Below are 24,053 nucleotides of genomic sequence, written 5' to 3' on the forward strand. Positions count from 1 at the left end.
AACCGTGCATATGTGCAGCCTCTTTCCTTGGGCGACTCCCCCTGGGGGCATATTATATATGACATAGGACAGGGTCGGTTGCAGTGGCAGAGACAGCCAGCCCAGAAAACAGAGTCAACAGGTTGTCCCCGGTCTCGAAACCTTTAGGAGAACCATTTCCTTGAGAGTCAAGGGGACTGTCCAGGAAGCCCAGCACGAACACGGGCCAAAATCCATCCAGCATCTGCTGCCCTCCACCCCTCAGTGCTCACCTGGGCTCGTTCCCGGACTCGATGCAAGAGCCCAGGCTCCGTCTCTCATTAGGAGCTGCTGCAGATGTGCTTCAGATGAGCATAAGAAGTCAGAGGAACGTAGGATAGGAGCCATCGGCAATTGTATCATGGTGTTGATGAACAATATGTGCAATTGTAATGGGCTGGTTAACGCTGCCTGTCGTCAGCACGTTGAGGTTCCAGCATGGCGCCAGGCAAGAGGCTATTGTCTGCTGGAGCTCAGAGCCTCCCCACAGCTTGGGCTTCCGCGGGCCCCCTCCTGGCGTGCCGCATTCCTGCCTCTTGAAGGTGGTTGTTAGAAAGGATCCACAAATATAGTAAGTAAACATCAAAGGGCCTTTGATCCGCACGGCTTTCAACAGAGAAGGAGCCCCTGAAGAAAGGGCCAAGGCCTTGGATGAGGGAACTTAACATCGTCAATTTGAGCGCCTGAGATGTAAGGCTGTTTGAAGTGAGGGCGTTTTGGCCGTGCCTTCAGACAAGCGTGGAGGGAAAGGAAGAGAAGTGAGTGCCTTTGGAAAAGGCACGCTCAGATCTGCTTCTCTGCTCTTTACTGATAGTCAATAAACCCCTTTAAAGAATCAAGAGATCAAAGCCTGCGACCTCCTTGGGCCATGGCTTCTGCCACCGCCCACCACACTTTGTTTTCCTCTGGGGCTGGAGCCCCTGAGCTCGACTTAGCCGTGTCTCTTGGGCCCTTTCATCCTGCTGCCCAGAGAGGCTGGGCCTGGGCCACAAGAGGTGGGTGGAGGGGTAGGGGGCAGAACGAGCCCAGCCTCTCTATGCTCTGACAGCCTACATGCAGACTGTCTAGGGCTCAGAGGAGCACCCGGTGTCGTGGGAGAAGCTGCTGTGACACACCCCTCAGGGGGAACCTCCTTCTCTAAGAAACCGGTGGAGAGAGTATCTGGGCGTCCAGAAAGCTAGCAAAGCCTGGAAGGAGCCGCAGGCACGTCCCCGCCTCCAGAAATCATACCCCTTATCCATTTACCCAGTTTATGGCAGCTGCCACATTTGTATGACTCCAGAGCAAAGAGGGAGGGGCGGGGAGTCTACAATAATCATGGGTAGTCACTTATCATCTTTGAACTTCAATTTTCTCATCTGTGTAATGTGAATAGTAATAACCGACCTGCCTACCTCATGCAGTCGTTGTGAGGGTCAAAAGAGAAACTTGGTGTGGAATTGCTTCAAAGCCCACAAGTGCTGAAGACAGGTGAGGAAGAAAGGATAAACACCAGAGAGGAAATCTTGCCCGGTTGGCTGAGGCACTCCAGTCCAACGCTCACACACAGTGAGCACTGATTTACAAAATATCGTGGGGGAGAAAACAGTCTCTTGCTTTTGCTACCTGGAATTGTTGTTCCAACCTGTTGTTCCATTGGGTCAAAGTCTTGTGGGACCAGAGTCTACGTCTTACGTCTCTCAGCCATCCCCACCCCTGTGCTCTACACTGTGTTTACACCTCATAAGTGCCAGATGACAATGCTGAATTGTACCTGAATATAAAGATGAACAGGGATCCCCAGCCCCAGAAGTTCACTCTCTCCCAAAAGATAGACTCCTTCTACCTACACCTTGACCCCTGTGTCTTCTTCCAAATTTACCCAATCACTTCTTTGGCCACTGTGTCTAGTTGTACTGTTCCATCCTGGACACCGCTGGCTGGACTCTGCGTCTTCTCTGGCTTGACAACAATCCCAGTGTGATCAGAGCCTAGTCCCTCTGCCTGGGATATATAGGGCCTCGTGAACCTATAGAGTAATGGTTATGAACATGGACGCTGGAGTCAGGCTGCCTGTGTTCAAAATCCCGGCTGTGCCACCTACCAGCTCTTTCACCTAAGGCTGCCTGCTTAATGTGTCTGTAAATGGGGATAACAATGGCATATACCTCATGGGGCTGTTGTGAGGATCGAAGGACGAAATTATTGGTCTTAAATTATGTCTAGACCATAGTTAGTGCTTTCTAAATGTTTGTTAAGTAATTAAGTAGCCCTGTTTATAAGAGCAACAAGCTTTACATCCCTTGCACTGACCCCTGACCCAGTCCCACCTCACCGACCTCTGCTTTTCTTCCAGAGCTGGGCCTCCAGAAGAGAGGATGCTGTCTGGTGCTGGGCTACATGGCCAAGGACAAGTTTCGGAGAATGAATGAAGGTCAGTGAGAACCCGCCCTCTCAGGGGAAATGGGGAGGGAAGAAGTTATGCCCTACAACTATGGTACCAGGAAAAAAGAGCCGGGGCCATTTCAGAAAGGACAGTGGACACATCAGTTTGGTTTCCATGAAGCTGTTCAGATAGTAACACGGGGAAGAGCACCTAATGCCTGAAACACTGTGTGCTGATTCTCAAGCGTTCTTCACACGCTATCTTCCCTCCTCCCTCGGTGCCCCCTCCTTCTCTTCCTCTCTCTTTGTTTCCTTTTGTTCCTCACTTACCCACCCAATGCAATTAAATCTGCTTCTATTATCTTTTCTCATCCAGACCTCTCTGCCCTTTTCCTTAATCATTCACATCTCTTGGATGCTTATTGAATTAACGGCACCTCACGGGGCATTTGGGAGGATACTATACAAGAATAAGGCAGAGCTTTTATTCTCAAAGAACGTCCCCTCGAAAAACTGCCCTCTTTTCTGACTCCATTGGCCCTACCTCTCCCACTTACTCATAGGCCATTCTGCCTTCCTCTAGCACTGGGTCTTTCCTCTGAGGTTTGACTGGGCCACAGAAGGCTGGAGGAAGGTATTGACATTGATGTGGAGGCTAGGATGTGAGAGGAGTGCTGTCACTTACGGGCCTGCTGTAATAAAGAGCCAATCTCCTCATCCCCAGCCATCTGTCTCCATGCAGTTCATAAGCCTCTCCATCAGATGCCACAGACTGTTTGTCAGGATTCAAAAGTAGGTGAGCAATGGCTGGGGAGGCCATTTATTCAGTAAAGTCAGACAAATGAAACCCTGGCTTCTCACCAGCCCAGCTTGCCGTGAGCTGGGCCCCTCCCCACTCAAGGACCAGGGTCCCTGTAGCCTCATTCCCATTCCAGGCATGGAAAAGGCAGCTCACCTGTACCATCTTAGCCCTAAAGTTAGGCCATAGCATGGCTCCCTCTTCCTATGCTCCTTAGCTGGCTCTCCTCCCAGCCCACAGACCATGACACTCACAACCCCATGTGCTCCCCAGACCTAATGCCTCACCCACTGTAGGTTTGTTGCCAGCACACATCATACTGACAGTTTGACAGCCGTTAAGCCAGCACAATTAAACATAAAGACTATCACCTCCCCCGTTTCAATGCCTGTCTGTGTAAGAAGGCAAGAGCCTCAAGAAGCTACTTCCTCTTTGTCGGAGCTCCGTGGCTGAGCACAGCCAGGGTTGAGGGTTGCATTTTCTGCATCCAACCAGCCAGTATCCCTTCCTGACTTTTCTCTTTCGCAGCCTACCCCTCCCTTCCCAACACCACGTTCTTGAGAGCCGAGGCGGTAACATCTAATTTGTAGAAACTGACAGTATGCCTCTGTCCATGGTGCTGAATAGACACATTCTCTTGCTGGCAATGCTCATTAGAGAAGCTGAAATGAGGGTCACAGGGAACAGGGGTGCCAAAAAGTCAGGACTTGGACTGGATTTGAAAGCTCAAGCTCTGAGTGCCTGACCTCAGTAAAAGGATACTGACTCAAGATCTTGGGGCCTAAAAAGAATCATATCACAAGGCTGATGAACATGATTTGACTCCCTCCAAATTTTCACAAGTGACTTGGGCTGCCATAACAAAATACCATAGACTGGCTTAAACTCAGAAATTTATTTTCTCACAGTTCTGGAGACTGGAAGTCCAAGATCAGGGTGCCAGCATGGTCAGGTTCTGGTGAGAGCTTTCGTTCTGGTTTGCAGACAGCAACCTTCTCACTGAGTCATCACATGGCAGAGAGAGAGAGAGAGAGAGAGCGCTCTGGTGTCTCTCCTTACAAAGACGCTAATCCTATCAGATCAGGGCCCTACCCTTATGACCTTATTTAACCTTAACACTTTTGTAAAGGCCGTATCTCCAAATACAGTCACAATTAGGGGTTAGGGTTTCAACATAGGAGCGGTGTTGGGGGGGGTGCAGCAGGGGAACACAATTCAATCCATATTTTTGCCATAGCAGAAATGTACGATAGTAATACTCTGAACCAGAGGTTAGGAAAATGGTAAGAAAAATAAATGCAGCCTTAATATCTCCTTAGATTTTGTTCAAGTAAAGAAGGAAGGAAGAAAGTCAGGGAGGACTAGAGGAGGACTTGGAAACACAACCAGCACCAGATGACTTCTGAGGACAGTTAGCCTTACTTTGTGCAACAACTAAGCCGAGATGGCATTTTAAACTGTTTTTTTCTTGTTAAAAAGGGAAGATGCCAGAACAATGCCTCTTCTCTCTAAGTCCCCTCTTCAAACACACACAATCCATATAAACGGGTTATTCCTTTCAACTGACTGTGGTCGACCTGGTTAGGAATGCTCTACCCCAATCTATACCCTCCGCCAGTGAAGACAAACTGAGAATCAAGGAAAAGGCAACAGAGACAACGGCAATAGCCAGGAGGTAACAGAGCGGCTAAGCCCCAGCCCCGCCTTCCTCTGTGCCTGTGATTCTCGCCCCTCCCAAATGCCCCCACCCCCCCACACACACACACATTCAGGCTCACACACAGTAGCACATAGAGTAGCTGCTGCTGCTTCTGGGTAAACAAGGAGACAAGGCGGTGGTAAGCAAGTGAAACCACCATGTGTGAGGAGTTACAAATCTCAGCTAACAGAGGAGACAGGATAAGAGGCGGGTGAGTCACTGGGACAGAAGGAGGGATGCCGGGGGGGGGGGGGGGGGCGGTAAGCTTTGGCTCTGGAGGGGTGGGGGGCTTGAGGAGGGGAGGCGGGAGGGGCCTGGAAAGGAAAAGAATGTTTCTCTGCTCCCACTCCAGCCAGGCTTACTACCCCAAGTGCCATATTATACATTTTTTTCTCTTTCTAAAGCTCACATGCCCAAACTCCAACATGTTTGCACATAAGAAAAAAGCGTCGGCAAGCATGGGGAGCTGTTTTATGGTTTATAATTATCTTGTTCCAATACTCAAAATGATTATAACTTCCACATATTAATAATTGAACTGGAATCACAGCTGTGACATAGATCAAGAAACAGACATCTCTGTCCCCACTGCACTACACTCCTTGCTGTAAACTGAACAATTGGTAGAAGAGTTTTAAAAATGATAAATTTTTCTCCCGGGTGTTAGAATTAGTGAGACATTGGAACAATTAGCTGCCTCTTGCATCAAAGATAAGGCGGTGAGCATTATGTTTGCAATTTAGAATAAAAATAAAAGACCAACTAGTGCTGTATTAAAGCACGTTTGTTCTGTTTAACAGTATCTAACAGGGTGTCTGTCACCCGGGGAGAAGTCGTCCCCTATTTCATTTGTTTCCTTAATTTGGTATCTTTTTATTTTCTTTTCCTTCCACTCTCCTCTCCTCACTACACTCCCCCCAAAAATAACAGCTTGAGAAGAAGCAAGAGAAAAATAATGAATGAGCAGGAACTTTATAGATCTGGGGTTTCTCATAAGCTAGAGTAAACGCAACTGGTGCCGTTAAACTACAAAAAGCTGTACAAAGAAAACACTATTCAAAGATCACTTAAGGGGCTTCCCTGGTGGCGCAGTGGTTGAGAGTCCGCCTGCCGATGCAGGGGACACGGGTTCGTGCCCCGGCCCGGGAAGATCCCACATGCCGCGGAGCGGCTGGGCCCGTGAGCCGTGGCCGCTGAGCCTGAGCGTCCGGAGCCTGTGCTCCGCAACAGGAGAGGCCACAACAGTGAGAGGCCCGCGTACCGCAAAAAAAAAAAAAAAAAAATCATTTAAGGAGGCATGTGATAGTTAATGAGAGGTTTGCTCTATTTAGGAGCACGTAATAGCTTCTCAGGTAGAATTTGCAGCGTTTGCAGGAATGGAGGTGGTTGGCGAAATATGTGTGTATGTGTTCTTTCCTGTTTGGACTCAACACATCTGAGGCATCAAATGGAGGTATGGACAAAAATCAATGAAGGGTTGTCAAGAAAGGTGCAAATAAAGACAGACTAGGCATGGGACTATTAAATTTGTTTGACATAATTGTCTTCATGTGATTAAGTACATGGTGCTTTAAGTAGGAACTGCTGGAAGGAGATCATTTATTTATTCATCAAACTTTCAAAGAATACCCACCATAAAAATAATACCAATTTTTCATAGTAAGTGCCAGCCACTGTTCTAAGCACTGGAGCTTGAAAAGTAAATAAGACATAGCCTCTGCCCTCCCGCTCCCAATAGAAACACACAGACGCATCTCAGTGTTCCTGTCACCTCCACAGGAGGTCCTGCCAGACCACCTTGCCTAAAGCAGATACCCCTCTTCCCCCCACCATTGTGCTCCGTTGTGACAACCAGCCTATTTACTTTGTGGCACTTACTCTAACTGGTGATTATTCATTAGACTGTCCCACCTAAGAGTTAGCTTCAGGAAGGCAAGGGTCCTGCTCCCTCTTTTCCTTGCCAGTCCCTGGGCTTTAGCCCAGTGTCTCGCACATAGTGAGTAATCAATTTCAATTTAAGTAATTAATTAGTGCCAGAAGTGGCAATGGAGGAATACCCAAAGCCACCCACAAGGGTAAGGTGGGTCTGGAGAAGGAACTCAGGAGGCCGAGCATCCTGACATAGAGCACGAGTCTCCACACCCCCAGCAATTCCATAAGCCTTACCTCTCAGCCTCTCCTCCAAGGCCAGCGCTACAGTCCCTCCTGGGAGGCTAGGACCCGGGCAGGTCAGCCAAGCGGAGGGCTAGGAGGCGAGGCCACCAGTGGGGTTGTCCGTCCTGTACCCACCTGCCCTCCTTCCTCACCCCTCCTACTGCTGGGCCACCTTGTCATCTGGGGCATCACTAGGCAGGTATTTCCCATGAGATATGCAGGGGGAACTGCCCAAACATGACACACACACACCCCATTCCCTTTCCTCTTTCCATCCTTTCCCGATTACCTGATTACCCATTTCTCCTGAAGAGCCCAGAACCACTCACCTGCTCAATGCACATTGCTTACCCAGGGCGGATCCTATCCAAGGGCAGAATAGGAAGCTCTCGCGTGGTGTCAGATGAGGGGCTCTGCTTGCCTCTCAGAAAGCCCAGTACTGCTCTCTGTTAGAACCGTGAGCAACTCTAGCGACTGTAGCACAACCCACCCACCCAGGGAGATCCGGGACCATGGAGGGACTCGCCCAGGGTCAGTAGGAAGTTGCTGGAAGAGCCAGGACTACAACCCAGCTCTCCTGACATCCAGTCCAGCCCTTGTTGAATTTGGAAAGAGGAGGCTGAGGCCATGATTGGAGGGGAAGCCCCTAAGGCTTTAACTTGAACATACAGAGAAAGTGGAAGGGGCAGGAGAAAATGGGGGCAGAAGACAGGAGACTCCCCAGCTGATGTGGGAGAAAATCAGGAAAGACATGGAGAGGGAGACACAGGCCGGGGAACACCCTTTCTTTCTATGGAACCAGAAAAGGCTACTGGGCCCTAGGACTCTTGATGGGGGAAATGAGGGGGAAATGAGGAAGAGGATGCTTAAAGGAGGAGAGGGGAAGCCGCGAAGCCCTGGCCTCCCTGCCAGGGCATCCCTTCAAGGCCAAGGTGGGCCTGCCCACGAGGCGCTCGAACTCCCTCCTCCGGCTGCGCATCTGGTGGGCGGCAGAGTCCCCAGACCTTCAGAATCACAGGGACCGGCTGCTTCTCCTGGCTCAGTGAAGGGAAAGCAGATATGCCTCCCAGCACTGTCACTTTCATCTTCCCAGAAAGAAACAAGCGCAAGTGATTAGCAAAGGCAGCTTTGTTGACTGGGGGGGGGCCACTGCGGGAGGGGCGGGAGGGGCTGGAGGGGCCGAGGAAGGAGAAGGCCTGCTCCACGGCCACCGGTCCACACAGGCTCAGGCTGCAGCACAGCCCCTGGGGGCACCATCATCCTAGGCCAGGCTCTGCATGCCAACGTCCTTGCCTCTCAGCCTGTGAGGGAGGCAGAGCCCTGGAGGATGAGAATCCAGGCACCTTGAGCAGCTCGGAAGTTCTTTGGGGTGGCAGGGGCACCCACCCTCTCCTCCTGCACCCCTGTTCCCTAACCCTTAAGAACGAGTCTAACACGTCCACTGCTCCCCGTCTGTCCCCTCACAGAGTGATAATGAGTAGAGGTGGTGCCCATGGGCCTGTGTATGGCCTGGGGCAAATCCCTAAACCCCGGGATGATAGATAACCTCCTTGTGGGCAAAACTGGGTAATGTTGGATATGATCTCCGTTCAGTCTCTGAAATGTGATGATTCAAAAATCTACCCCGGCTCTCAACACCCTGCCACACCCTCTTTTCACCCCCCACCCCATAATTTTAAATGCTTTGGTCACCAAAGAAACCAGCACTAGGAAATTCAGCAGCCTCAGAGGCAGATGTGTGTCTGTTTCTGTCTGTCCTCAGAGAATGAATTCGGGCCCATGTCAGCTGTACCCTGGGTGGCTGGGAGGCCGTCAAGCTGGCCTGCAGGACAAGCTGCACTTTCTTTTTTGGCGGCGTGGGCAGGACTCCGGTGGTCTGGACTTGGCCCAGGGACCTGACCCAGGGGAGGGTGGGTCGGCTGACACTCGAGCTCCTGGCCCTCTGCCTGTCGTCCCCCAGAGTCTGGCTCATGCCGAGGGCCCAGCATCATTTTCCTGAGACAGTCCCTTCACCACCTGCCAGGGCGCCCCGGATACTGGCTAATACCGTCATTTTGTTAGTTGGAGCTTTTGGGTGCATTTCTTCTTATTTCATTTTTCTTACTGATGTGTTTTCTTCCACTGGGGCTGCAAAGCTCATTATTTGTATAACGTGCCTGTTTATTATTTATGGCAAGACTCAAGTTTCCAGGGCGCTTTATGATTGTTATTTAATTAGCTCGGCGCCTTGGAACAAGGAGCCCACCATTTCCATTCTCCTGCCTCCATCTGATGGTGGATTTCAGAGCTTTTCCCCAGACCTGTTCCTCCAGCCACCAGCCCTCCCTGCTGCTCTAAGGCGAGCTGGGGACCATCTAGACCACAGACCCTGCCAAGCTCCTTTTCAGACTTCAGTTTCCCTCACACCCGTCTCCAATCCTCCGCAAGACCTAGAAATGTTACCTCCCGACTATCTCTCGAATCCATCCACCTCTGCCCATCTGAGGGCCAGCGCCCTTACCCATCGCCAACGCCCCCTGACCAGGACTACAGCTGTGCTCTCCTAACTGGTTCCTTGTGTCAATCAAGCTCAGCCCCTTCCCTCCCAGTTCTTCTTCCATCCTTTAGCCCCAGCAGTAGTTCAAAATGCAAATCTGAAAACGTCACTTTCCTCTTGAAAATATTTCAATAGCTTTCTATCGCCGGTAGGGAAAATACCTAAATCCTCGACATGTTTTATAAGGCTCTCTGTGACCTAGTTCCTACCAACCCCTTTGGCCTCATGTTGTCCCCTTAATACTCTGTACTCCAGTCACATCAGCGTGCTTTTGGCTCCTCCAACAGGGCATATTCCCGCCTGCCATAGAGCCTTTGTCTACACTGGTCCCCCCTCTTAGGATACTGGCCACACTCACCACACCCCATCCCCAAACCCTTCACATAGTGACACCTGCTCGACTTTCAGATCTCAGCTGAAGTGTCACTTCTCCAGTGAAGCATCCTCAGACCCACCCCTCCCCAGTCTCGATCACGTTTCTGTGTTACATGCTCTCATATTTCTTTCCTTCCAAGGGCTTAGCTCAGTCTGTACATAGAAGTGCATTTTGCAATTATTTAGCTCAGACCTGTTTCCCTTCCCAAGTCTGTAAGTTCTGCTTGGTCTCCATTATCTCCCAGGATAATGTTTCATGGCATCAAGTTTGCACAAAGTAGACAATGAAAAAAGAGCAAGGACAGTGAACTTCTCTGCCCCTGGGCAGTGGCTCCCAAGATGCTGGGACTGGGCAACTTGAGAATCACAGAGGAAATCTTAGAAATCACCTGGAAAGAGGAAGCCGAGACTCAGGACAGGGATGGGCTTGCCCAGAACAGCACAGCTGGCGAGCGGTACAGCGAAGGCTTGAACCCAGGCTCCTGAGCCTAAGTCCACTCCCCTCCCAGGTCTTCCATTTTTATTTTAGGCATTCAAGCTTTGCTGCCTAGAGCTTATGTTTACTTTATAGGTAAAGAACTCTCATTTTCTTGGGCCACTTCTGCGGGGTGGGGGGGGGGTGGACCATGTTTTGAAAGAGACAAGAAGCAAGGACCTCTGGAGAAAAGGAAGGGAAGTCGGTTTTTTTGATACAGGGGTATGTTTTGACATGAAACGTATCCCTATGAGCCCAGTACTGTGCCGGGTACAGGAGCTTCAGAGGCTGGATACAGCCTCCGTCCTCAGGAACTTCATCCTCCACTTGGAGAGATTAGACATATTTCACGTCAAGTTGATTTTGGGGTTGTTTTGTTTTTGTTTTTTCTCTTTAACCTTGTGGCTAGTATGCTTGATGGTTAAGCAATGTGACTTGGGAGACACAGAAATTTAGGTATCGTCAGAGCAGGTTTAGAACCATATCATCAGAGATTCTCAAGGCCAGAAGGGACCCAAGGTCATCTAGTCTACACCCTCTTCTGATGGCTCAATATCCCCGCCAAGTACCAATCCCCGTAAATACTCCATGCCCGCACTGTGCTGGGCCCTTGGCATGTAAAGACACAGTCCCCGTCCCAAGGATATGACGGCAATTACAGCACAGTGTCCTAATGGCTGTAACCAGGTGTGTAAAGAGCTATGGGAGCAGAGAAGGGGAATCCAGTCAAACTGTAGGCCAGGTGAGCAGGACCCAGGAAGGCCTCCTGGAGAAAGTGATACCTGAGCCCTGGGAACAAATTTTATTATAAGAGGCTATTGTAATACATGCACCCCAAGGTTCACAGCAGCACTATTTACAATAGCCAGGACATGGAAGCAACCTAAGTGTCCATCGATAGATGAATGGATAAAGAAGATGTGGTTCATATATACAACAGAACATTACTCAGCCATAAAATGTAATAATAATAACGCCACTTGCAGCAACATGGATGAACCTAGAGACTGTCACACTGAGTGAAGTTAAGTCAGGCAAAGAAAGACAAATACCATATGATATCACTTATAGGTGGAATCTAAAAAAATGATACAAATGAACTTATGTACAAAACAGAAACAGACTCACAGACATAGAAAACAAACTATGGTTTCCAAAGGAGAAGTGGGGGAGGGATAAACTGGGAGATTGGGATTAACAAATACACTCCACTATATAAAATAGGTAAACAACGAGGACCTACTGTATAGCATAGGGAATTCTACTTAATACTCTGTAATGGCCTATATGGGAATAGAATCTAAAAAAAAGAGCTCATATATGTATATGTATAACTGATCACTTTGCTGTACACCTGAAACTAGCACCACATTGTAAATAACTATACTTTAGTAAAAACTTAAAAAAAAATAAGAGGTCGTTGCAGCCTGTGCTTGAATCTCTCCAAAGACAGGAAACTCACTGCCTACCAAGGCCATGGGCAGCTCCTCGGCTAGGCTCTTATAAAGGAGTTTCAAATAGAAAACACCCCTTCAACCCCGAGAGTCTACAGTTTTGTCATTCTGGCTGCACTGGGGACAATGGGACCGAGTGACAGGTAGCAGCCACTGGCCAAAATCCCGGGGTCTCACGCCACGCCACCTATGCCCTAAGTAGGCATCCTTTCCTCTCTCTGCCTCCCCTTGCCCATCCTCAGCCAGCCCCAGAGGCTGCGTCACTGAATGCTGAGACCCTCCCTCCACCCCCCTCCCCAGGGAGGGACAGTCTGAGTAAATGAGGGTGCCTAACGGCCTGCGGTGCCATAAAGTTTTGGAGCTGTGTGCCGGAATGAGCAGGTTCAGGCTGAGATGAATTATCCAGACCTTTTATCAAAGGAGAGTCAATAAAAACCTGACTCAGAGTGGCCGTGTCACACCACCGAGCCCCGTGCTCTGGAAATAGTAATCGGCGGGTGCGTCTCCCCCCAATCCATCTGCTTTCTTCCCTATACCTTTCCTTCTCCAAAGTATTCGTTTCCATGGTAACTGTGTTGTTACTGGTATGGGAGGAGTTTAATGACATTCAGAAGTACCAGATCAAGTCCATTTATATAATGGTTTGAAATACACATAATGGCCTGTGGCATATAGGGCACGGTGACAGTTTCAGTAACTGCGTACAGACTGTGGGATAAATAGAGCGATGTGACACTCCCCCCAACCCCCAAATGAAACGTACCAGGAATAACCACTATTCTTAGTACAAGAGCAGAACTTCTCAACCATTACTCAGGAAAGGGTCTCAAAACACAACACCGAGCCGTTCCCTCGTTGAGGAAGGATGCTGGCCAGACTGTGGGTCCTCTGCACCTGCCAAGGTTTGACCAGGTGCAGAGGAGAGGAAGTAGCAGCCGTCCTGTCCTGGGACCCCCAGGCAGCCCCCTCGCCCAGCCCGTGCTGGGACATGGGCTTCAGGCGCCTGTGCTTATGGCTCCTTTCTGTCTGATTCAGAAAAGATTCATCGGGCACCCCTGTGTGCCTGGTGCTAAGGGTGATGTGGTGATGAAAAACACGTAGAGGAGGCCCTTATCGTAGCTCGGGTTCCCCCAGAAGCAGACCCTAAGCACGGACTCATCCAGGAGGTGCCGACAGCGCCAGAAGGACGGTAGGCATTGACAAGAGAAAGGGAAGGCATCCAAAACAGAGGGTACCATCAGGTCCCTGAAGGAGGGGCAGCTGGAGCCTCATCCCAGTGGGAGGCTCTGGGAAGTGCTGTGGAATCCATGCCTCACAGTCAGGCCACCCAAGGATCAAGGTTATCTACAAGAGCACTCTTGCCAGTAACTGGCCGAGGGCTGCTCGGGTCGGGGTGTTCGCTCCCTGGCACTTCTGTCCTGCTCTTTGCAAGGACAGAGTGGCCTCTGCAGCTGAAGAGGAAGACCTCAGGAGAAGAGCAGCAGACGCTGGCAGCTGGGAGTCGGCCTGAGGGATACAGGTGGGGCACTGGCAGAGTCGGCTACAGCCCCCAGGGAATTTTGAGTCCGAGGGGGAGACAGGCACATAATGAAATAGCAGGAGGCAGGGTGGTGGGAGAGCTGGAGGGGTGTGCAGGTGAGATGCTCTTGGAGCACAGAGGTGGGGGGAGCCCTTTGTCTGACTGCAGTAAGACTGGAGGGACTTGGGGAGAGTGGGAGAAGGGAGGGGGCAGCTAGCCCGCAAAGTTGCAGGGCTAGGAAGGCACTTTCACACACATGTCGTTTAATCCTCATGACATCACAAAGTGGGTGGTGTTAGCTCCATTTTGAGGACAAAGCAAGTGAGGCTCAGAGAGATTAAGTCATCTACCAAAGGCATAGAGCTAAGATTCAAACCCTGGTCTTCTTACGCCTACTCTGCTTTGGGGAGCTTTGTGTATCTGGGGAGATGGGGATGGGGTAATTCCTTCCATCACCGTCAAGGGCAGGCGTGAACAGAGCCTGTTGTGTATCCGTGTAGATTTCTCCCCTTGGCCATGGACTGCCCACTCCCATATCTCCCCGCATTGCACTGTCCATGGACCCACACTCAACCAGTCAGACAGCCCCTCTGATCCCGCCCCAGATGTAAGCAGGACTGACTGTACCTAATATTGAGTGAATTATCTGGAACTCACAGCCCTGTGGGTACAGGAAAGAGAAGAGGCAGCCTGAGGGGAGGGCTTCAGTTCTAACGGCCCCGCGAGCATGTCTGCTGCCTGTCGCCCTCCCACCCCTGCTCCAAACTCCACTGCCTCAGGAAATACGGCGAGGAGGGATCATGTACATGCATTTCCCTGGAGCAGCATTTCTGTAGCAGGTTAATAGTTTTTCTGTGAAATAGAGTCTGCATAGTTAAATAAGGTGGGCAGAGGCTGGGTTAACCCTGATTAAAGAAGTCTCTCCTACTGAACCTCTCAGAGCCTTTACTATGCCAAAGGGCCTGGTGAACCCCCAAAAGGAGGATATGGTTCTCGGAGTTTCCCAAACTTACTTGACCACAAAATGCTTTCCCTAGAGCACGTTTTAGGGCTAGGATTTCTTGGAATCCACTTTGGGACATAATGGTTTAAGGCCAGCTCTGCCACTGAGCTTTGTCAAGTAAGAATAAATGAAGCCTGCCTCATGAGGACCAGTAAAATCACAGGGATGAAAACTTTACAAACGATAAAGGAAATGGTGCCACTGTTTATTTACATAAAAGATGGTGCTATTGTTTATTCACATAAAACAAACACACTGAGCTTCCCAGAGAACATTTCATTCGGAGTCCAAAATAATAGTAATAATAATAATTAATAATGTTTTTAAGTAATAAGTTCTGCTCCTGACTAGGTATGTGACCTTGACCTTGATCTCTCTTGACCTATGTTTTCTCATCTGCAAAGTGGGTGTACTCACGATGCTAGCCCTCTTTCCTCCGTGAATTTGTTGCAATGATAAAATACGCACAATGGTTGTACGGGTGCTTTGAGAAAGCATAAAGCACCATAAAATGCAAGGCATTATTATTAGTGTTCCAGGTTAATACCCTCAATTCAGTCCCACTTGTGCTCAGACTAAAACAGGAGACGTGTTGGGGGAGGGGATCGGCTAGTGGGAGACATAACAATGACTAATAATTTTCATCCATATTTGTGATGTTAGGAGGCTTGTATGAGCATGTCGCTGAGGGGAGAGAATGAATATTTCATGAGTGGGCACTAAATGTAGTATTAAGATGAGATGGACAGAAAGAGCCCCGCTTGCCTCCGCCTCCAGGTGCAGCTGGGAAGCCAGCACAGGTCCAGGCTCATGAGTGGCTCTGGGGAACAGGGCACCCAGTCAGGAGGGAAGAGCACAGCCCTCAGCACAGATGGGGAGCCGTCCAGCTCGGACTGGCCGGGGGACTCCTGTCCGGGGAAGCAGGAGAGCCAGCACCCACTCCATATGCCAGCTGCGTAGCCTTGGGCAAGTGACTGTCACCAGCCTGGGCCTCCACTTCCACACTGTAAAATGGGGTGATAAGATCAGCCCTGCACAGCTCCAAGGTCTCAATCCAAGCTCGATTGTTTGGAAGACGGCTTTGCAATGCACTCAGGTGGGAAGTGTTATTATTCATGGATTCACTCGGCCACAGCTATCGAACACCTACCATGTGCCAACCGCTGCCACTGTCCAAACACTGCGTTCATCACTTTATACACATCACCTGGTTTAATCATCACCACGATCCTGAGAGGTATCTGTTATTACTTCCATTTTCTACATGAGGAAAGAAAACCCGGGAAAGATAAATAACTTGCCCAAAGCCATACAGCTAGTAAATGGCAGAGTCCGGGGTGGTATGAAGCCAAAACGCTTCATTCTACACCGATGGTCCATCTTTGTCTGGACTTCTGCAGAACTGGTAGGTACTCAGCCTCCACCCACCAGCAATTCCCTATTCCATTCATGCCTTGTGCTCCCCCTACCCACCTCGCCATCCCCTCTTGGCCCTCCAGGATACCCTCCCTTTGTTTTCCAACCCCTACTCCCTTTTTCCAAGCCTCTTTTAAAAAGTCTGTCTCCCATACGGTGGTCACCCTGAGGTTCTAATTTCCGTCCCCATCCATCAAGACCTTTGCCTCCCAAGACGCTGGGCAGCCTGTATCTCTTATCTGAACCAGCCATTGAGTGGTGTAAAGATTGAACACCTCCCCCTTAAATGCCCTCAGAAGACGAAGCAAGGACAGATGGGGCGGTGCCAGGGATAAACCCAGCCAAGTCTTCCCCGCCTCCTGATGGATGCCTCTGGAGGAGGCTCCTGGCTCTCTCTATCCACCCCACAGCATGAGGACACCACCAGCCCTGCAAATCTCTTCCCTATAGGGCATAACTTCCATGTTATCTCGGCTCAGCCCTCCTCCAGAGATGAAGAGATTGTTTTAAACCTGCCGCTCCACTACCTCTGCTTCTGACTTCCAACGTCGTTAAGTTTCATTATAACGAATAAACACCACAATGACATTTATAAGTTACCACTGAGCACAGAAGCACAAATATGAAGCAGATAAACTGGATGTGATCCAAATAATTACTGCAGGCAATATTGGGCTTAGTTTGAGCTGGCAGCCAGGTACCTAGTAATTTATTAGATTGCATAAGGCAATGTTGCACGTTGCGTTTTTCATTATTGTGTCTCTTCCCCTCTCCGCGGTCCAAATAGGTTAGAGGAGTTTAAACGGTGCACTGCCAAACAAAGACAGACTTTGCTCGAGCAGATGGAGGCTGGGAAGTGTCCAGGAATGGCTGCTTCCTGACCAGCATAGCACTTGCGAGAGAAGAGAGGGTTTCAGATGATCTTGATGCTGCCAGCCAAGGACAGTTCCCTCTACCCCGCACCCACTGGCCCAGATACAGAAAGAGGCCCAGTGGAGGGAATAAATGGAAGGACTGGATGGAGCCCCCAGGCCTGGTTCCTGCTGCTGGCTTCCTGCTGAGTTCCTATGTGTTCAGCCAAAGACCCTCTCTACCAAAAGGCCCTCCATAGCCCCAGGCAGCCCCGGGCAGCCGCAGGGCCCAGTCCCAGACCTCTCCTGCTGTAAAGAAAGGGGAAGGAAGCAGTCTGCCAGCCAACTCTGAGAAACAAAGCAACGAGAGCTGGCTACCAGCTGCCACCTCCCTGCCAAACCCAAACTCATAAAGTTTGATTCAAGGGGTTACAACACCTCCTATTCAGAGTCCCTCCTGCCCCATATTCTCCAGGCTTAGTAAATTACCCAATAAGCAGCAAGGACCTGTCATTATTGTGCAGTTAGACGGTATTTGCCCACTAAATCCTGAGTAGAGTACTAACGGTGATATACGGTAACGAATTACGGACATGAATTCTCTCCCCAAGACACCAAGTGGTACCAGACGTTGTTACATTTCGGGGAGGAGGCTTGAAAGCTGCTCTGTTCTCTCCAGTGAAGCCATGAGTAACTCTCCTATCAGAGGAGTCGGCCCCTCCAGGGGCACTTCAGGTTGGAAACAGAGACGTCCTGGGAGAGCCTTCTCCCAGGAAGACTCCCATTCGCTGCCCCCAATCCCGTGCCCAGTAGAAGGCCGGGCACCACCTGGTCCTCCTTGGGTCACCTTAACAACAGAGAAGACGCTCCACATCACAACGGCTGTTTCAAAGGCCCAAAGCTCCAGCCCTGTAGGGAATGGAAGTCATTCCTCACACGGCCCTGGATTGCGCTAAGAAAGCTATTTCAGGGGGTCAGCCTATGCAAAGGGCTTCTGAACAAGGATGCAGCAGGGTGGCCCGTGCCTCTGCCTGGGTGTGAATGACTTTTGCCCTAAACTGTCATTTACAGAGCTGATCTCAGGCCCAGGGGCTCCCCGGGAGGATCAGAGGTTTCTTGGCTGACTGTGGTCTGCAGGTGGGACAGGGCCCGTGACCAGCAGCGAGAAGCAGATGTCCCTTCAGCTTCCTGTGTTTTGGGAGCACAGCTGGGGGCAGCTGGAGGACACAGTAGCCAGCCTCTGCTTTCTGAAGAGGAAACCACACAGCTCAAACACCCTCAGGGCTTAACGGGGACTGTCTAGTAAATGAAGGCCCATAACTGGAGTCAGATGGTTCAGAGTCCAGCCTCCAGCGCACATGGTGACCTTGGCTGGGTTTCTTAACCTCTCTGAGCTTTCGTTTCCTAATCCATAAAGTGGGATTGATTCTCTCAACCCCTCGGGATTACTGATGTGAAAATAGCTTGCCCGCAATTGAGGCTACTGCTTCCAAGGAGTAGCCCATCCCACCCCATCCTTCAGCAACGCCCGGGCTCAGTGACCCAGCCTCAGCCTCCTGGAAAGGAAGACAAGCCTTCAGCCCATCTGGCACCCCCAGCAGCCTGCACACTCCCTCGCTTTCCTCTCAAGGCGCTTCCAAGCACAAAATCTCTCCTTTACCAACATCTCCACTTCAAACAATCAAAACAAAGACAGGGCAGTAATTGCAAGTTAGTTTTATTTTGTTTCCTTTGCTGCTGCATTCTCAGGGTTGAAGCAAATAATCTGAGCCCTTCCCAGGGCCACTGTTAGGCGGTGACAGGAGAGGCCGTGTGACACAGAAGAGGGCTGGCATGGGGCATACACTTGCATTAGGACCTTGGCTTGTCATCACTTTGAACCTCAACATTCAAGTATCTACATCAGGACGGATGATAGAATTTTTTTGACAGGGTGTCAGGGGAGTAGGTTAAGTAAAATAATGTAAGTGAAGAGCTTTGTGATATATAAAGCATATACAAGAGTTAGTTGTGGTTAATATCCTAGAGCAGCCAGAAGACAAGACCCAGAATCCCAGGGCTGCGAGAAGAATCGCCTTTTTAATTAGACACATATATAGTCAGCTCTCAGGTATCTTTGGCAAACATCCCCATTCCAGGCACACGCTCTCACGAAGATGCTTCATGAAGTCCTCTGTTAACATTTCACAGCTTCTTATTTTTTTCTTATCTGCATGCAGCCCAAAGGGAATGAAAGTCCTTTAAAGGCAAAATCAGCTAAGATCTCCATCCCCTCCCGAAGAAAGTGTGAGCCATAAAGACAGCAAGCTGGGGAGGGTGAGTGGACGAGTACCAGGGGTGATGTTTTCCACCCAGCTGAGCAGGAGGCCAGAGGGAGCTTCATCACTGGATTTTTGTGGCTTTCCATAAGTATTAAAAATTCCCTGGGGCTTCCCTGGTGGCGCAGTGGTTGAGAGTCCACCTGCCGATGCAGGGGACACGGGTTCGTGCCCCGGTCCCGGAAGATCCCACATGCCGCGGAGCGGCTGGGCCCGTGAGCCACGGCCGCTGAGCCTGTGCGTCCGGAGCCTGTGCTCCACAACGGGAGAGGCCACAGCAGTGAGAGGCCCGTGTACCGCAGAAAAAAAAAAAAAAAAAAATTCCCAGAACATCAAACACATCCATATTCAAACATGAATACCAAAATGCATTCCAACGTTGAAAATAAATGTAACTTAGGATTATTCATTATTTTGAAATGTCCATCATTTTGGATTATTCACACCTTTGCTCCTCTCCATTAACAAAGATCATGAAGAGTGGATTGTCAAATCTACAATGAGGTACCAACTCACATGAGTCAGAATGGCCATCCTTAAAAAGTCTACAGATAACAAAGGCTGGAGAGGGCGTGGAGAAAAGGGAACCCTCCTACACTGTTGGCGGGGATGTAAGTTGGTACAGCCACTGTGGAGAACAATACGGAGGTTCCTCAGAAAATTAAAACTAGAATTACCATATGATCCAGCCATCCCACTCCCGGGCACATATCTGGACAAAACTATAATGCAAAAAGATACACGCACCCCTATGTTCACAGCAGCGCTATTCACAAGAGTCAAGACATGGAAACAACCTAAATGTCCGTCCACAGAAGAATGTATAAAGAAGACATGGTATAGATGCACGATGGAATACTAGTCAGCCATAAAAAAGGAACAAAATAATGCCATTTGCAGCAACATGGATGCAACTAGAGATTATCATACTAAGTGAAGGAAGTCAGAAAGAGAAAGGCAAATACAATATGATATCACTTATTGTGGAATCTAAAATATGACACAAACAAACCTATCTACAAAGCAGCAACAGACTCATAGACATAGAGAATAGACTTGTGGTTGCCAAGGGCGAGGTGGGTGGCAGGGGGATTGGGGGAGGGATGGACTGGGACTTGGGGGTTAGTAGATGCAAACTATTACGTATAGAATGGATGGACAAGAAGGTCCCACTGTATAGCACAGGGAACTATATACACTGTCCTGGGATAAACCATAATGGAAAAGAATATAAAAAAGAATGTATATATGTGTATAACTGAGTCACTCTGCTGGACAGCAGAAATTAGCACAACATTGTAAATCAACTATACTTCAGTTTAAAAAAACAAGAAGAGTGGATTGTATTTGGGCTCTAAGAGGGCACAAATTCAGGACATTGCACTGAGATGATCTGCTTCCAATCAGGAAGGTCTTCAGCAGTCACAAGAAGATTCTTCCATAAACACCAGGTCTGAGCTGTTGTCGCTAACGCAGCGTTTAGTGAGTGACCCAGAAGTAACCCATGCTTCAAGGCCAGGCTGCCTCAGCCACAGTGTCCCCTGGATCCCCAGGCCTGCTTTGCACCTGTCAGTGGGACACAGCGATGTTACCCTTCCTGGAACACCTGGAGACCAGCAAAACTGCCCAGGTCCTTCTGATTCCGGGAGCATTTAACAGAGGGACCTTGGGGTCCACTGCAGGGGCCCAAGGGGCCGGACTCTGTCCTTCCATCTCCACCCCAGTTCTGTCTCCATCCACGTTATACACTGAGGTTCCACACAAGATTCCATCAACAAAAGGGTATGTGCACTAAAAAAAGTGTGGGAGCTACTGACCTCATCCAGTATCTTCACTGTGCAGATGAGAAAACCACGGGATGCTCAGAGACAGACAGCAGCTTGACCAAGGCCACACAGGGACAGAGCCAAGATGGGAAAGGATGCAGTCCCTCTGAGCCTGGGCTGTTTGCCTACAACAGTGCTTCTCAGATGTGGACCAAAAACCACCTGGGAAGCTGTGAAAATCCAGATTCCTTGGCCCAGCTCAGACCCACCATCTTGAAATTTCTGGCTTGATGCCCAGGAAACTGTATTTTTAGCAAGTTCCCCAGGTGATTCTCATGCATACAGAAGTTTTAGAACAACCCGCAACTGGCAAGGCCTATACCAGCATACAAATGATTTTTTTAAGATGTTTGTTTTTTAAAAAATGATTTAGGGGCCTCCCTGGTGGTGCAGTGGTTAAGAATCCGCCTGCCAGTGCAGGGGACACGGGTTCGAGCCCTGGCCCGGGAAGATCCCACATGCCACGGAGCAACTAAGCCCGTGTGCCACAACTACTGAGCCTGCGCTCTAGAGGCCATGAGCTACACCTACTGAGCCCGTGCACCTAGAGCCCATGCTCCGCAACAAGAGAGACCACCGCAATGAGAAGCCCATGCAATGCAATGAAGAGTAGCCCCCGCTCGCTGCAACTAGAGGAAGCCAGCGTGCAGCAACAAAGACCCAACACAGCCAAAAATAAATACAAATAAATTTTAAAAAGTGATTTAGGACATAGATATTCCCCAAATAGACCAAATGGTCTTAGGAGATTTGCTTTTACTTCCTTGTGCCTCAGTTTTATTCTTTTGGGCCTTAGCACCCACACACACACACACACACACACACACACACACACACACACACACACACACACACACAAAATAAGACTTTGGATAAATCAGAACACAGAAGAGTAGGGCTGAAAGGGGGAACCTAAGGGATTGACTTCCAGTCTAAACCCTGCATTTACAGATGGGAGTTGAGTCTCAGAGATGGGAAGGGTCAGGCCCAAGAGCACACAGCTAAGAGGTGGCAGACGCAGCACCAAACTGGTACCTTCTGGGCCTGGGTGCTCACAGCTTCCTATGTCCGGACAGCATCTCTTATAAAAGGGAACGGGACTCGCTGGACTTCCTAGGGCAGGATCCGTGGCCCCGCCTCCAGCCGAAGCCGGTGGCTCCCAAGCTGCTGTGCTCTAAGAGGGCACCATAGGACCTCTGTCTGCCTGTAACTGATGCCTACAGCTACCTCTCAGGCTAATGACCATCACTGCTCTTCAGCCCCACTTTCTTTATTTCATGCTACTCCCTGAACCCAGCAATGGTTCAGTGAGCACATATTCTAATCCCAAAGACACAAGAGCCCGAGACTCAGAGAAATAAGCGGGCTTAGCCCTGGGCCCCTGGCCAGCCAGCAGGAGGCCTGAGATGACCTCCAGCGTCCTAGCCTTCAGAGGCTGCCCGAGTGTCTCCCACCTCTACCCTCCCCCATCGCCACCACCAAAGCTCACACTGCTCTGCTCCTCCCATCTCGGTCAGACTCCAGGATGACCGCAGGCAGGGGTGGATGGGCTGCTTCACAGGCACCGACGCGCCAGTATTTCCAGCAGCCCTTATCAGTGTCTTCTTGGCATCCAGAACTTGGTTGAATGGATGGAGGGTCACCTCTCCCAGCCACTAATGAACTCAGGGCAGGCTCGGGCTGGGGCTACAGGCTGAAAATCAGGAGGCGAAGGATTTATAGTGCCTTTGGAGTCACCCTGCCTCGGCCAGCCCCATTGTTTTTCATTAGCGCCCCACGCTGTCCAGGATAACCTTGGCAGACTGCGTGTCCTAGGGAGAGCCGTGTGAGGTTGGGAGAATCACAGGCTGCCTGGCTGCCCCAGCTCAGGCAAGGAACGAAGTGGGAGAACATGCCCACAGTACTTCTGCCCCTCATCCAGCCCTGGGAAGAGTAGTCACTCTCTCCCGTGTAAGCCCCAATAAAAATTCAGCACAATTTTTGGAACGTTCATGATATTGGCAAGCTTCCCCTCACCTGTGTTTCGGAGTCAAGGCTACCAACAGCTACAAATGGCAATGCTGGGGTTGAAAGTGTGTCCCAGCCTCTCTCCCAGCAGAGGTCCAGGAGAAACAGACAACGGAGAGAAGGCTTGTCTTCCACCCCTGCCTATTCTTCTGGCTTCTCTGTATTTCCACTCCTGGTCCAAAGGAAGGAGATTGACCTCCTTCCATCCCAACAGGGCTCTAAGCCTGTGCAGACCTTGACAGGAGTTAGACGTGCCACCCGAGGCAGTTGCCCCCTATGCTCCCAGCCTGGAGCAACCGTGTCCCTCTTAGTCACATCAACACCTGTAACTTTCCAGATTTGCAGATGAGTTCTCAGGTCAACACCCAATGAGAGGACACGTAGCGAAAACACTTCTCTCCCACGGCCTGAGCCATAGTGATGCTCAGTAAGTGTGAGTGAATCCCACCTTCTTCCGCCAGGCGCAAGGATCCAACTACAACCAGGGCATCTTCTCTCTTCTTCTGTGTGATTCCGGGCCCCTCTCCACAAACCTATTTACAACTGAGCTCACTGCCCTCCCCCAAGCCTGCTTCTTCCCCTGAGACAGCAGTGGTTCCAGCAGTCACCCACTCACCCCATTCTGCAGGCCAGGGAGAGGGGGGCCTTTAGCCCTCTATCCTCCACGTCCCACATCAAGTGCTATCAACTCTACCTCCGCTGGTTCCTAAATCCATTTCCTTCTTTCCATGGCTGCCGCTTCCGCCTGAGCCCTTAGGAGCAAAGTCCTCCTCATCAGTCTTCCTGCCTTCAGTTTATCCTTCCTCATCCACCCTCCTCACTGTGGCCACTGTGATCATTCTCAAACTCAGACCTGAGCCTGTGGGTCAAAACCAGTAATGGGGGCTTCCCTGGTGGTGCAGTGGTTGAGAGTCTGCCTGCCGATGCAGAGGACACGGGTTCGTGCCCCGGTCCGGGAAGATCTCACATGCCACAGAGCGGCTGGGCCCGTGAGCCATGGCCGCTGAGCCTGCGTGTCCGGAGCCTGTGCTCCGCAATGGGAGAGGCCACAACAGTGAGAGGCCCGCGTACCGCAAAAAAAAAAAAAAAAAAAAAAGAGTAGTGATTTCTCATTAGTGCAAACTTCTTACTGTGCATTCCAGGGCCTACGCAGCTGGACCTACCACGTTCTCTCGATACACATCCTACATGCACAGAGGCCACGCGCCCATCACACCAGGCTCGCAGTGAGAGGGCATG

At 50.3% G+C, this 24,053-nt stretch overlaps 1 protein-coding gene across 1 annotated transcript in view; it reads left to right on the forward strand.

The window, feature by feature from the left end:
- Window positions 1–456: 456 nt before the first annotated feature.
- The window catches only part of KIRREL3 (kirre like nephrin family adhesion molecule 3), a 119,502-nt gene continuing 95,905 nt past the window's right edge, over window positions 457–24,053 (forward strand). Inside the window, exons 1-2 of the mRNA XM_065881617.1 lie at window positions 457–466; window positions 2,354–2,431. Coding sequence (XP_065737689.1) covers window positions 457–466; window positions 2,354–2,431 — 88 coding nt within the window. The remainder of the gene's footprint in view (window positions 467–2,353; window positions 2,432–24,053) is intronic.

Source organism: Phocoena phocoena, chromosome 8, assembly GCF_963924675.1.
Source record: "Phocoena phocoena chromosome 8, mPhoPho1.1, whole genome shotgun sequence".
NCBI classification, from domain to species: Eukaryota; Metazoa; Chordata; class Mammalia; order Artiodactyla; family Phocoenidae; genus Phocoena; species Phocoena phocoena.